At 42.9% G+C, this 14,619-nt stretch overlaps 1 protein-coding gene across 2 annotated transcripts in view; it reads right to left on the reverse strand.

Annotated features, from left to right (window-relative positions):
* The window catches only part of AGO2 (argonaute RISC catalytic component 2), an 87,699-nt gene that overhangs the window by 35,178 nt on the left and 37,902 nt on the right, over window positions 1-14,619 (reverse strand). For both annotated transcript variants that reach the window (XM_069731976.1, XM_069731975.1), the window contains exons 2-6: window positions 10,557-10,755; window positions 9,602-9,722; window positions 5,240-5,424; window positions 4,998-5,134; window positions 3,252-3,386 (exon numbers count right to left, since the gene is read on the reverse strand). In XM_069731976.1, the coding sequence (XP_069588077.1) occupies window positions 3,252-3,386; window positions 4,998-5,134; window positions 5,240-5,424; window positions 9,602-9,722; window positions 10,557-10,755 (777 nt within the window). The remainder of the gene's footprint in view (window positions 1-3,251; window positions 3,387-4,997; window positions 5,135-5,239; window positions 5,425-9,601; window positions 9,723-10,556; window positions 10,756-14,619) is intronic.

The following is a 14,619-nucleotide window of genomic DNA, read 5'->3' on the forward strand; positions in this document are numbered from 1 at the left end:
TGCAAACGTGCTAAATGCCGTTGTCAGATTGACAGTGGCATTTAACATGTTAACAGCTGTGGATGGATGGCGATTCCTTCAGTGGCTATTAGGGGCACACACATGTCAGTTGACCAGATCAGCTGTCATGTGCTGGAAAAACATGCGGGGGATGAGGGAGATATGATGCATATATATATATATATATATATACATATATACACATATATATATATATATATATATATATATATATATATATATATATATATATATATATATATATATATATATATATATACATATATATACATATATATACATATATATATATATATATATATACATATACATACACATATATATATATATATATATATATACATATACAGTGGGGCAAAAAAGTATTTAGTCAGTCAGCAATAGTGCAAGTTCCACCACTTAAAAAAATGAGAGGCGTCTGTAATTTACATCATAGGTAGACCTCAACTATGGGAGACAAACTGAGAAAAAAAAATCCAGAAAATCACATTGTCTGTTTTTTTAACTTTTTTTTGCATTTTATGGTGGAAAATAAGTATTTGGTCAGAAACAAACAATCAAGATTTCTGGCTCTCACAGACCTGTAACTTCTTCTTTAAGAGTCTCCTCTTTCCTCCACTCATTACCTGTAGTAATGGCACCTGTTTAACCCCTTAATGACCGCCAATACGTCTTTTAACTGACCTGAGATATAGGAGAATGGCCTCCCCATACAGATGACAATCCAGCATCTGTCGGTTGTACACTATAGCTGACAACTTGCTGTACCAGCCACGATCAGTATTTGCACCATCTAAATCTGTTTAACCCCTTAGATGCTGCTGTCAATAGTGACTACATCATTATAAATGGTTAACAGAGTGTGGGGGCTTCTTCTTTATCCCAATTGGTGCCCTCAGATCATGATTTTGTTGTCCTGATGTTTGCGATGGCAATTCATGACCAAATAGTGGCCTTAGAGTCTGCCTGCTGTAGTAATCTGTTTAGAAGTTAGCAACATTTAGGTGGTAAAAATGCACATTTTCATTTCTGTCATACCACTTTGCATTAATTCCTGTAAAGCACCTGAAGGGTTAATAAACTACCTGACAGCAGTTTTCAATATGTTTAGGGGTGCTGTTTTTAAAATGGTATCACGTTTGTGGGTTTCCCAATATATGGGACCCCTAAAGTCACTTAAAACATGGATAAGTCCCTAAAAAAATAAATTTTGTAAATTTCTTTGAAAAAATGAAAAATTGCTGCTACATTTTTAAACCTCCTAAAATGCTAACAAAATAAAATAACATTTTACAAATGGTGCTGATGTAAAGCAGACATGTGGGAAATGTTATTTATTAATGGTTTGCTGTTGTATGACTATCTGGATTAAAGGGATAATCATTCAAATTTAGAAAATTGCTAATTTTTTAACATTTTTCTCAAATTTTTGATATTTTTTATAAATAAACACCAAAAATGTTGAACAAAATTTACCATTATCATAAAGTATAATGTGTCACGAAAAAAACAATCTCAAAATCACTGGGATTTGTTGAAGCGTTGCAGAGTTATTACCACATAAAGTGACACTGGTCAGATTTCAAAAATTTGGCTCGGTCACTAAGGGGTTAAACTTGTTATCAGTATAAAAAGATACCTGTGCACACCCTCAAACAGTCTGACTCCAAACTACACTATGGTGAAGACCAAAGAGCTATCAAAGGACACCAGAAACAAAGTTGTAGCCCTGCACCAGGCTGGGAAGACTGAATCTGCAATAGCCAACCAGCTTGGAGTGAAGAAATCAACAGTGGGAGCAATAATTAGAAAATGGAAGACATACAAGACCACTGATAATCTCCCTCGATCTGGGGCTCCACGCAAAATCCCACCCCGTGGGGTCAGAATGATCACAAGAACGGTGAGCAAAAATCCCAGAACCATGCGGGGGGACCTAGTGAATGAACTGCAGAGAGCTGGGACCAATGTAACAAGGCCTACCATAAGTAACACACTACGCCACCATGGACTCAGATCCTGCAGTGCCAGACGTGTCCCACTGGTTAAGCCAGTACATGTCCGGGCCCGTCTGAAGTTTGCAAGAGAGCATTTGGATGATCCAGAGGAGTTTTGGGAGAATGTCCTATGGTCTGATGAAACCAAACTGGAACTGTTTGGTAGAAACACAACTTGTCGTGTTTGGAGGAAAAAGAATACTGAGTTGCATCCATCAAACACCATACCTACTGTAAAGCATGGTGGTGGAAACATCATGCTTTGGGGCTGTTTCTCTGCAAAGGGGCCAGGACGACTGATCCGGGTACATGAAAGAACGAATGGGGCCATGTATCGTGAGATTTTGAGTGCAAACCTCCTTCCATCAGCAAGGGCATTGAAGATGAAACGTGGCTGGGTCTTTCAACATGACAATGATCCAAAGCACACCGCCAGGGCAACGAAGGAGTGGCTTCGTAAGAAGCATTTCAAGGTCCTGGAGTGGCCTAGCCAGTCTCCAGATCTCAACCCTATAGAAAACCTTTGGAGGGAGTTGAAAGTCCGTGTTGCCAAGCGAAAAGCCAAAAACATCACTGCTCTAGAGGAGATCTGCATGGAGAAATGGGCCAACATACCAACAACAGTGTGTGGCAACCTTGTGAAGACTTACAGAAAACGTTTGTCCTCTGTCATTGCCAACAAAGGATATATTACAAAGTATTCAGATGAAATTTTGTTTCTGACCAAATACTTATTTTCCACCATAATATGCAAATAAAATGTTAAAAAAAAAGACAATGTGATTTTCTGGATTTTTTTTTCTCAGTTTGTCTTCCATAGTTGAGGTCTACCTATGATGTAAATTACAGACGCCTCTCATCTTTTTAAGTGGTGGAACTTGCACTATTGCTGACTGACTAAATACTTTTTTGCCCCACTGTATATATATATATATATATATAATATATATATATATATATATATATATATATATATATATATATATATATATATATATATATATATATATATATATATATATATATATATATATATATATATATATACACACGTCATATGCTGTGAAGGGGATAAAACCACGTGCTTGGCAGAGCCCGGCATGTATGAATACAGAGGAAACGTGTGTATCACCCAAGCAGAATGTAGCCAAGGATAGTTCTGTTTTTTAAGGAAGGCAACCTCTTGTAAAAACCGACATTCATTCCAATTCCAGCCACCAATCTCCTGTGTACCTTTTATTTCTTTGGTAAACTTAACCCTTTGGGAATCAGTCAGAGGTTTCTGTTGCTCCTCAATGCTCTTGAAGTCCAGAACTTCACACATGAACTCTATTACTGGCTGTGCTTTGTAAAACGCTGTTGCAGACACTAGAGAGAAAAAAATACATCCATTATTAGTCAATAACATTTTACACTTTTAATGCATTCAACCAAAACTAAAGTGGATGAAGCTTGGCCATTTAGGCACTGAGGCTGCCATTGTAGGTCCTTATCTCGGCACTGTTCCCCCAAAACGTTGGACAACCTAGTTTATTGTGATGCTAAACTTTAACCCCTTCACGACATGCGCCGTACTAGTACTGCGCATGCCGTGTCACCCCCTTTGATGTGGGCTCCGGCGGTGAGCCCACATCAAAGTCGCGACATGCCAGCTGTTTTGTACAGCTGACATGTGCGCGCAATAGCGGCGGGTGAAATCGCTATTCACCTGCCACCATTAACCTGTTAAATGCCGCTGTCAAACACAGACAGCGGCATTTAACTACAGCATCCGGCCGGGCGGCCGGAAATGACGTCATCGCCGACCCCCGTCACATGATCGGGGGTCGGCGATGCATCAGGAAGGTAACCATAGAGGTCCTTGAGACCTCTATGGTTACTGATGCCGGCCTGCTGTGAGCGCCCCCCTGTGGTCGGCGCTCATAGCACACCTGCATTTCAGCTACATAGCAGCGATCTGATGATCGCTGCTATGTAGCAGAGCCGATCAGGCTATACCAGCTTCTAGCCTCCCATGGAGGCTATTGAAGCATGGCACAAGTAAAAAAAAAAAAAGTTTTTAAAAATATGAAAAAAATATAAAAAATATAAAAGTTTAAATCACCCCCCTTTCGCCCCATCCTAAATAAAACAATAAAAAAAAAAAAAAATCAAACATACACATATTTGGTATCGCCGTGTTCAGAATCGCCCGATCTATCAATTAAAAAAATGCATTAACCTGATCGCTAAACTGCGTAGCGAGAAAAAAATCCGAAACGCCAGAATTACGCTTTTTTGGTCGCCGCGACATTGCATTAAAATGCAATAACGGTCGATCAAAAGAGCGTATCTGCGCAAAAATGGTATCATTAAAAACATCAGCTCGGCACGCAAAAAATAAGCCCTCACCCGACCCCAGATCACGAAAAATGGAGACGCTTTGGGTATCGGAAAATGGCACTTTTTTTTTTTTTTTAGCAAAGTTTGGAATTTTTTTTCACCACTTAGATAAAAAATAACCTAGTCATGTTAGGTGTCTATGGACTCGTAATGACCTAGAGAATCATAATGGCAGGTTAGTTTTAGCATTTAGTGAACCTAGCAAAAAAGCCAAACAAAAAACAAGTGTGGGATTGCACTTTTTTTGCAATTTCACCGCACTTGGAATTTTTTTCCCGTTTTCTAGTAAAAGACATGGTAAAACCAATGGTGTCGTTCAAAAGTACAACTTGTCCCGCAACAAATAAGCCCTCACATGACCATATTGACGGCAAAATAAAAAAGTTATGGCTCAGGGAAGGAGGGAAGTGAAAAACGAAAACGCAAAAATGAAAAAAAGGGCCGCGACTTGAAGGGGTTAAAGCATGAAACCCTCAAACACAAAACCTCCAGAACTCCATAGCATTTTACATAACAGCCCCCATCCCGGGTTAGAGGACTAATAACCATAAATTTAATTTCACTCATTTCATCTCATCCTGAGAATCAAAAACTTACCATCTATGTTGAGCATCATTTTCCATAGGGAAGGTCTTACAGACTGATGGAAGCCAAACCAAACTTCTCTACCTCCACCAAGAGGGTTTGCACATCCTTCGGATGCAGTAAAGAACGAGCGGCCCACAGGCGTGTACCTGAGGAGAGCAAAGGTCAGGAAATTAAATGGCGAGGAGATACCTGACTGCATGTTAAAGATCGATGACATCTATTACAGAGCTCAAAGATGATATTCTACATACCTCATAGAGGGCAAATGTCTCATCACTACATCTAAGGCCTGGATAGTCTCAAAAGGAACGCTGGGAAGACGTCCAGACAGTGCATCGTGTAACGCTTGTAAGCTCACGCAGGCCATCCATTTGATCGCTACCTTGAAGATGCGATCCTTTCCTTCTCCCGGCAGTGTAACTTCCAACTCCACCACCTGTAATGTGTAACAAGAAGCAAATTGTTCAGTTTCTATTCACGTATCTTCCACATTATACTCCTAGAAGAAAAAGTACACTGCTCAAAAAAAATAATAAAGGAAACAAAACACCACAATGTAACGACGAGTCAATCACACTTCTGGGAAATCAACCTGTCCAGTTATGAAGCAGCACTGATTGTGGAACAATTTCTCCTGCTGCTGTGCAAATGGAACAGGCAACAGGAAGAAATGATCGGTAATTAGCAAGACAACCCCTATAAAGGAGGAGTGGCACTGCAACCCACAGAAGACACTCAGGTAGTGCAGCTCATCCAGGATGGCACATCAATGTGAGCTGTGGCAACAACGGTAGCTGTGTCAGCACAGTGTCCAGAGCATGAAGCACATACAGCTCTGGCAAAAATTAAGAGACCACTGCAAAATGTTCAGTTTTGTCTGATTTTTCTCTTTAAAAGGTATATTTTTGAGTAAAATGCAAATTGTTCTTTTAGTTTACAAACTTCTGACAACATGTCTCCCAATTTCCAAGCAATAAATTTTGGGGTTTTTTTTCTGAAAAGGAGAAATGGTCAAAAATAAAAATTAAAAAAATCAAGCGCTTTCACACCTCAAATAATGCAAAGAAAACATGTTCATAATCATTTAGAAACAATACTAAGGTTTTAACTCAGGAAGAGTTCAGAAATCAATATTTTGTGGAATAACCATGATTGTTAATCACAGCTTTCATGCGTCTTGGCATGCTTTCTACCAGTCTTTCTCACTGCTTCTGGTGCAAAAATGTAAGCAGTTCTTTGTTTGATGGCTTAGGACTATCCATCATCCTCTTGATTACATTCCAGAGCTTTTAAATGGGGTTCCGGTCTTGGGAGATTGGGCTGCCCATGACAAGGTTTTGATGTGGTGGTCTCTCAATTTTTGCCAGAGCTGTATACCAGGAGACAGGCCAGTATACCAGAAAACAGGCCAGTACACCAGGAAACGTGGAGGGGGCCGTAGAAGAGCCACAACCCAGCAGCAGGACCGCTACCTCCTCCTTTGTGCAAGGAGGAACAGGAGGAGCACTGCCAGAGCCCTGCAAAAAAGACTGCCAGCAGGCCACTAACATCCATGTGTCTGCTCGAACTGTCAGAAATAGACTCCATGAGATTGGTATGAGGGCCCGACCTGCACAAGTGGGTGGACAGCTTACTGCCCAACACCGTGTAGGGCGACTGGCATTTTCCAGTGAACACAAAAGATTGGCAGCTTTGACCTTGGCGCCTTGTGCTCTTCACAGATGAGAGCCGGTTCACACCGTGGACATGTGACGAGAGTCTGGAAACTCCGTGGAGAACGTTCTGGTGCCTAAAACATCCTCCAGCATGACCGGTTTGACAGTAGGTGAGTAATGGTGTGGGGTGGCATTTCTTTGCAAGACCGTACAACCCTCCATGTGCTAGCCAGAGATACCCTGACTGCCATTGGGTACCGAGATGAGATCCTCAGACCCCTTGTGAGACCATATGCTGGTGCCGTTGGCCCTGGGTTCCTCCTAATGCAGGACAATGCTAGACCTCATGTGGCTTAAGTGTGTCAGCAGTTCCTGAAAGATGAAGGCATTGAAGCTATGGACTGGCCCGTCCCCCAGACCTGAAACCAATAGAGCACATCTGGGACATCATGTCTCGTTCAATCCATCAACGGCATGTTGCACCATAGATTGTCCAGGAGTTGAATGATGCTTTAATCCAGGTCTGGGAAGAGATCCCTCAGGAGATCATCCGCCGCCTCATAAGGAGTATGCCCAGGCGTTGTAGGGAGGTCATACAGGCACGTGGAGGCCACACACACTACTGAGCATCATATACTGGTCTTGATGAATTTCCACTGAAGCTGGATCAGCCTGGAATTTGAGTTTCTCCTTTGATTTTGAGTATCATTCCAAATCTAGACCTCTGTGAGATATTAAGGGAACCTGTCACCCTCCCCCCCCACACACACACACACACCTTGTGCAGCAGTAATGCTGCATTCTGACAAGGTGGCTCTTTTAGTTCTGGGAGCTGTAACTGCCGAAATAATCAGTTTTGTAAATTTGTCCTAAATACCTTTTCTTCAGTCAAGGAGGCAGGCCTTTCCCCCCTGCTGCAGACGCCACACAGCCGTCACTCAGATCTTCTTGGCGCCGCCTCCTCAGCCCTGTTTTGAAATGAGCCGGCGCCTGCGCTCTTTTCTCCTGCCCTGTCGTCTTATTTATTCATACTGCGGGGCTGGGATTCACAGGCAGGGCGTCCGCACAGGCACAGTCAGCTGGACTGCATATGAGGACAGATGGGCAGCGCTCACTGCGCCTGCCCAGGGCAGGAGAAAAGAGCGCAGGCGCTGGCTCATTTCAAAACAGCGGCGAGGAGGCGGCGCCCGGCGCCAAGAAGATTTGAGTGACGGCTGTGTGGCATCTGCAGCAGGGGGAAAGGCCTGCCTCCTTGACTGAAGAAAAGGTATTTAGGACCAATTACAAAACTGATTATTTCGGCACTTACAGCACCCAGAACTAAAAGAGCCACCTTGTCAGAATGCAGCATTACTGCTGCACAAAGTGGCTCTTTTAGTTAAAAACGCCTGGGGGGGGGGGGGTGAAAGGTTCCCTTTAATTTTGATTTACATTGATCATTTTTATGTTTTGTTGTTCTTAACATATTCCACTATGTATCTGCGTGATGAAAAAAAAAGATTTGAAACTAGCATATTTAATTCAGTGATATCTAGGATGTGGGATTTTAGTGTTCCCTTTATATTTTGGAGCAGTGTATGTTGCTATGTAAAAGAAGAAGAAATGAGAAAGTGGCAGATCTTCAGCTATCTACTATATAATTGTCTAAGGGTCACTTCCGTCTTTCTGTCTGTCCTTTCTGTCACGGATATTCATTGGTCGCGGCCTCTGTGTCATGGAAATCCAAGTCGCTGATTGGTCGTGGCAAAACGCCCACGTGGTCGTGGCAAAACGCCCACGACCAATCAGCGACGGGCACAGTCTGCTTGCAGAATGGCCGCTCCTTCCTCCCCGCAGTCAGCCCTCACACAGGGTTAATGCCAGCGTTAATGGACCGCGGTGTAACGCACTCCATTAATGCAGCCATTAACCCTGTGTGACCAATTTTTTTTTACTATTGATGCTGTGTATGCAGCATCAATAGTAAAAAGATCTAATGTTACAAATAATAATTAAAAATAAAGGTTATTCTCACCCTCCGACTGCACTGCCGAGGACAGCAGGTGACAGCGGCAGGTTCCAGTGCTAAGGATGCTATGCGAGAAGGACCTGCCATGACATCACGGTCATGTGACTCAGGTCATCACAGGTCCTGCGCTCATACCAACCCTGGGACCGGAAGCTGCCGCGTGCACCGCACACAGGCGCCAGGACTACAAAGGGCCTACGGAAGGTGAGTATATGTTTATTTTTATTTAAAGTCTTTTTAACCACGCATATAGTGCCCACATTGCGCCATACTGCGTGGCCACTGTGCCATACTGCGTGGCCACTGTGCCATACTGCGTGGCCAGTATTAACGCATCAGGCATTCAAGAATATGTCGTGGCCTGTGCTATATACTACTATGTGGCTGCTATATACATACATATTCTAGAATTCCTGATGTGTTAGAATCGGGTCACCATCTAGTATTTAGTAAAAGAGCGAGATCTTCAAGCAGTCGCCTACTATCCCCCGATTGTCATGCACCCTGGAAGTGCTCTCATTTCCTATTCTGGAGGGGTGACATCACATATGTGTTTCAGCTAGTCAGGAGCCGCTGATGCATGGGAAATAGGGCCAGACAAGGTGAATATCGGTATGTAAGTTTGCTTTTTGGTTTTTTTTCCCCTTATTTGCCCTTTAAGACCAACATATGCCAATTTGCTAAACAAAATTTAGTAGTGGACAACCCCTTTTAATTACACCTTCCTGAGAAAGTGGGTGTGGAGCTATATACCATGGCAAAAAGTAGTTAAAAGTGCAGAAGCCACAAACTTGTCCGGTATAAATTAACAGCATAATTCAGATGAATAATTTGCATCTGCAAATCTGGATGTGTGAGACCCGGCTAATAAATTGAGTGAATTTAGCTATAACCTTGTGGAAATATGCAACGTTCTCGTCCTACACACTATGGCTATGTTATATACGTACTTTTTCCCTGGTAATAGGGAGGGGCATTGCAGTGTAAAGGTTTTTCCTTCCATCAAACACAGGCTTTCGATCTCCAAAGATTTGACCCTTAAAATGCAATACCATGTGTTCTACTATTTCCCTGAGGAGAGAAAGAAAAAGAGAGAAGGAAATTAAAATAAAGCCTAAATAGACCAACGAGAATCATACATGCACAGAAGGTCAATACACACGACATTTGAGGTGCGCCCCTTCAAAGTTATTAAAAAGGGGTTTCTGCAATTAGAGGATTCCTTTTAAGAGTAAAATGACACTCGTCTGCCTCCATAAACGCTGCTGATGTTGGCCATGGGGTCATCAGGTAATGTAACCACCTTGACATACACAGTAAGGGTCTGGCACTGACTAAATGACTACATCCAGAGGACAAAGTAGTTAGCAAGTACGATCCAACCTCTCTAAGGTTTATCACCAGCATGGTTGTCGTAAACATTTTTAATAAGTTGTTAACATTTTTCAGATATGGTGCAAAGCTGATTAACAAGAAGTCAGGGTTAATTACTGAGATCAGGAGTTCAAGACCTTTATCGATCACAGAACGATGTTCCTAGAAGGCATGGAATTACTATAAAGGAATGGGAATAGCATTAAAACAATGGTTTGGAGCTTCCTGGGCAACACAGGGTGTGCAAAACTGCGGAGCCGTCCTAAACACTGGTATAGGAGTGCGGCACAATGGTCTCAATGTGTCAGACTCCATACCATAATCTTGATGGAGAAATATGGGAGAGTACTAGGAGGAGAGGGACATCTTATGTATTTGACAACAATTTTTTGTCCACTGGATAATCATCACCAATGATTGCCTGGTTTAGCTACACTAATATTATACTTGCTTGCCAGATAGTTTTTGGGTGTACTCTGAAAAGACAGACGCCTTAAGTTCCATCATCTGTCCATATAAAATTCTTCTTACCTGTTCACTCTTCTGGGGCATTTCTCCGGCTTGATATCTATTTCATAATGGTAAATCTCTATTTTGGGAATGTCCATTTCAAAAAAGTTGGCCTGCAGCTTGATAGTCCTTCCTGAGGTGCCAAAATCTGGCCTTGGCGGCGGTTTGAAGGTATATGCTGGCATTGGGAGAGGTGGCGCGGGTGGTGGAGGCGCAAGCACTAGGAAAGGGAAAAAAAAAAAAAATACAACAGTCAAAATCTTCACTTCAAGAGAAAAAACAACAAAAACCAGTAATTGTTAAAGAAAAAACTAAACACAAGACCTGAGCAGAACTGGAGAGTAGTCAGACAGGGGGCACCGGCAGCTTCTCCCCGCCGCTGCCCTGGACTGACCGGTCTCTGCCTACATGCATCTTCATATAAGACAAGAACTTACAGATTGCAAGGAAAAATCAGGGAAATAGATGGGAGACTAAAAAGCAAATAGTCATGCAGGTTCAACTATGGGACAGAAAGGATGTGTCTACTAAGGTGATGCAGAATATTATGTCTGTTATAGGCGGGTCAATAAGTCGTGTTTGACCCTCGCCTTACAATTCATCGACTAGTCATAGGAATGGCTGGCCGGATAAAAATGTTATATATTTAATAAGTATATATTTACATACACAAATACACACACACATACAGCAGCTGCGGTTTCTCTTTATGTAATGTGTGTACACTTTTTGTTTTGGTCTGTCTCTTTTTGTATACCCAGTAATTAACCCACACATCACATAGTAAAATCTCTGCCCCCCATCTCGGCTCTTCTCCCACCTCTCCACATCAAACTCTGCCCTGAGTTCTGAGCCGCTCATTCCCACGCTTGTTTCCTTTGCATCACTTCCTCGGCCCCCTCATAAAGGCGCTTACGTTACCCTGTGTCACACTAAGAAGTACATTAATCCGAACATTTTGAGTTATTAGAACACTTTTCCTAACGCCGCCCTCTCTCTGAACGTCTTTGAGAAGCAATAAAACAGAGAAAGTTAAATGTTGGTTGCTAACATTATGGCACAGCAATTCTCCCTCCTATGCCACAGAAAACCAATCTAGCAGGACCATTTAGGAGTTAAAAAAAACCCTCTGCACTCATGTAAGGCTATGATCACATGTTGCTTTTTTGCCGCGTTATTCAGGATCCCAAAGTTGAGCTTCGTTTCCACCATACGAGCATGAACAATGCAAGGTGATAGGCCACCAATCAAAGTTGTATATGACACCATACAACATTTGGGGGGAAAAGGGCAAATTGATCAATTTATTTAGTGTAAAAAGATTTACACCATGTCTGAAAACTAAAAAAAAAAAAAAGTGACTATTCCAAGCAAAAATTGAGTTAATAAAAAAAAAAAAAAACGACAATTACAAGTTTAACAGTGGGAGGGGGGGGGGAAGAGATGTTCAATTGGTGGAGAATAGTTTATCTAAGATGTTGGCAGTGCATTTTGTAGGGCGGACATTGCTTTCACACTTTGGTCGGCCATTGAGTTGCTCAGGCAATGTTTACTTTACGATATCACAAATTTAATTAAATTGTACTAATCCTAAAAGCCATTCTCAGGTGAGGAGACTAAGGGTACCGTCAGACTATACGATTTACCTACGATCACGACCAGCGATATGACCTGGCCGTGATCGTAGGTAAATCGTAGTGTGGTCGCTGGGGAGCTGTCACACAGACCGCTCTCCAGCGACCAAGATGCCGAGGTCCCTGGGTAACCAGGGTAAACATCGGGTAACTAAGCGCAGGACCGCGCTTAGTTACCCGATGTTTACCCTGGTTACAAGCGTTAAACTAAAAAAAAACAAAGCACATACTTACATTCTGGTGTCCGTCAGGTCCCTTGCAGTCTGCTTCCCGCACTCAGTGACTGCCGGCCGTAAAGTGAAAGTGAAAGCACAGCCGCTGTGCTCTGCTTTCACTTTACGGCCGGCAGTCACAGTGCGGGAAGCAGACGGCAAGGGACCTGACGGACACCAGAATTTAAGTATGTGCTGTTTGTTTTTTTTTTAGTTTAACGCTTGTAACCAGGGTAAACATCGGTCCTGCGCTTAGTTACCCGATGTTTACCCTGGTTACAAGCGAACGCATCGCTGGATCGCATCGCTAGATCGTTAGATCGGTGTCACACACACCGATCTAGCGATGACAGCGGGAGATCCAGCGATGAAAGAAAGTTCTAAACGATCTGCTACGACGTACGATTCTCAGCAGGATCCCTGATCGCTGCTGCGTGTCAGACACAGCGATATCGTAACGATATCGCTGGAACGTCACGAATCGTACCGTCGTAGCGATCAAAATGTTATAGTGCGACGGTACCCCAAGGTACCGTCACACTTAGCGACGCTGCAGCGATACCGACAACGATCCGGATCGCTGCAGCGTCGCTGTTTGGTCGCTGGAGAGCTGTCACACAGACCGCTCTCCAGCGACCAACGATCCCGAGGTCCCCGGTAACCAGGGTAAACATCGGGTAACTAAGCGCAGGGCCGCGCTTAGTAACCCGCTGTTTACCCTGGTTACCAGCATAAAAAAACAAACAGTACATACTTACATTCAGCTGTCTGTCCCTTGCCGTCTGGTTCCTGCACTGACTGCTGGCCGTAAAGTGAAAGTGAAAGCACAGCACAGCGGTGAGTCACACAGCGGTGACTCACCGCTGTGGCTGTGCTCTGCTTTCACTTTACGGCCAGCAGTCAGTGCAGGAACCAGACGGCAAGGGACAGACAGCTGAATGTAAGTATGTACTGTTTGTTTTTTTTACGCTGGTAACCAGGGTAAACAGCGGGTTACTAAGCGCGGCCCTGCGCTTAGTTACCCGATGTTTACCCTGGTTACCAGTGAAGACATCGCTGAATCGGTGTCACACACGCCGATTCAGCGATGTGTACGGGGAGTCCAGCGACGAAATAAAGTTCTGGACTTTCTTCCCCGACCAGCGATCTCCCAGCAGGGGCCTGGTCGCTGCTGTCTGTCACACTGGACGATATCGCTAGCGAGGACGCTGCAACGTCACGGATCGCTAGCGATATCGTCTAGTGTGACATTTTAGTTTAAACTTGAGGGGGAAAAAAAAATTAAACTCTGCAAAAAAAATAAAAATAAATAAAAAAGTAGTGGCATGCTACAGTTTTCCAATTCAGTCAGGACAAGAAAAAATAAAAAAATAAAAAAAATCGGTGTGCATGAGATTTCTGAAATTTCACTGCTTTTGTTGGGTAGCTTTTAACTTGCAAAAAATAAATAAAACAAACTGCAGAAAAAAATGCAACGTGAAAACATATCCAAGACAATAAATGATCCCCAATCCCTAAAGTATAAAAGGTTTTGCGCAGATCCGGTGTTTTGCATCACAAACCTCTATCGCTACAGATACTTGCAGGTACATGGACAGATTAAACACTCGTCCAAGCTGTGTGATCGCAAAATAATAAAAAAAACTGAGTTGCTATAAAGCTGTGTGTGGGTCCAAAACTGTGGGGAAAAAGCTGCAAGTCCACCTTTTGACATAAAACACATTTCAGCAGACTCATTAGCAGCAAAATGCAATGAAAAGACCCTGTAAAAGGCAGGAAAGTCCAGTCACAAGGATAGGATAAGTAGGAGCCAGTCACTGCTAAACATTACACATCTTTTGAACACAAGTTAATATAACACAATAGGAAAGACCTAGAGGAGCACAATAGACCACTGGAGTGGATTACCATCTTGTTTTGTATGCAAACACATGAAAGCCTGTGTACTCATGGCGCACAAAGTGATTAATTCCTTTCCAAGCCTATACAAAGTTGCTCAGGTACAATCATCAAGAAGTTTTCGGTCTAAAGGTACCTTCACACATAACGATATTGTTAACGATATCGTTGCATTTTGTGACGTAGCAACGATATCGTTAACGAAATCGTTATGTGTGACAGCGACCAACGATCAGGCCCCTGCTGGGAGATGGGGAAAGTCCAACACTATTTTGTTGCTGGATCTCCCGCTGAATCGGCGGGTGACGCCGATTCAGCCATGTCTTCAGTGGTAACCAG

This window comes from Ranitomeya imitator, chromosome 6, assembly GCF_032444005.1.
Source record: "Ranitomeya imitator isolate aRanImi1 chromosome 6, aRanImi1.pri, whole genome shotgun sequence".
NCBI lineage: Eukaryota > Metazoa > Chordata > Amphibia > Anura > Dendrobatidae > Ranitomeya > Ranitomeya imitator.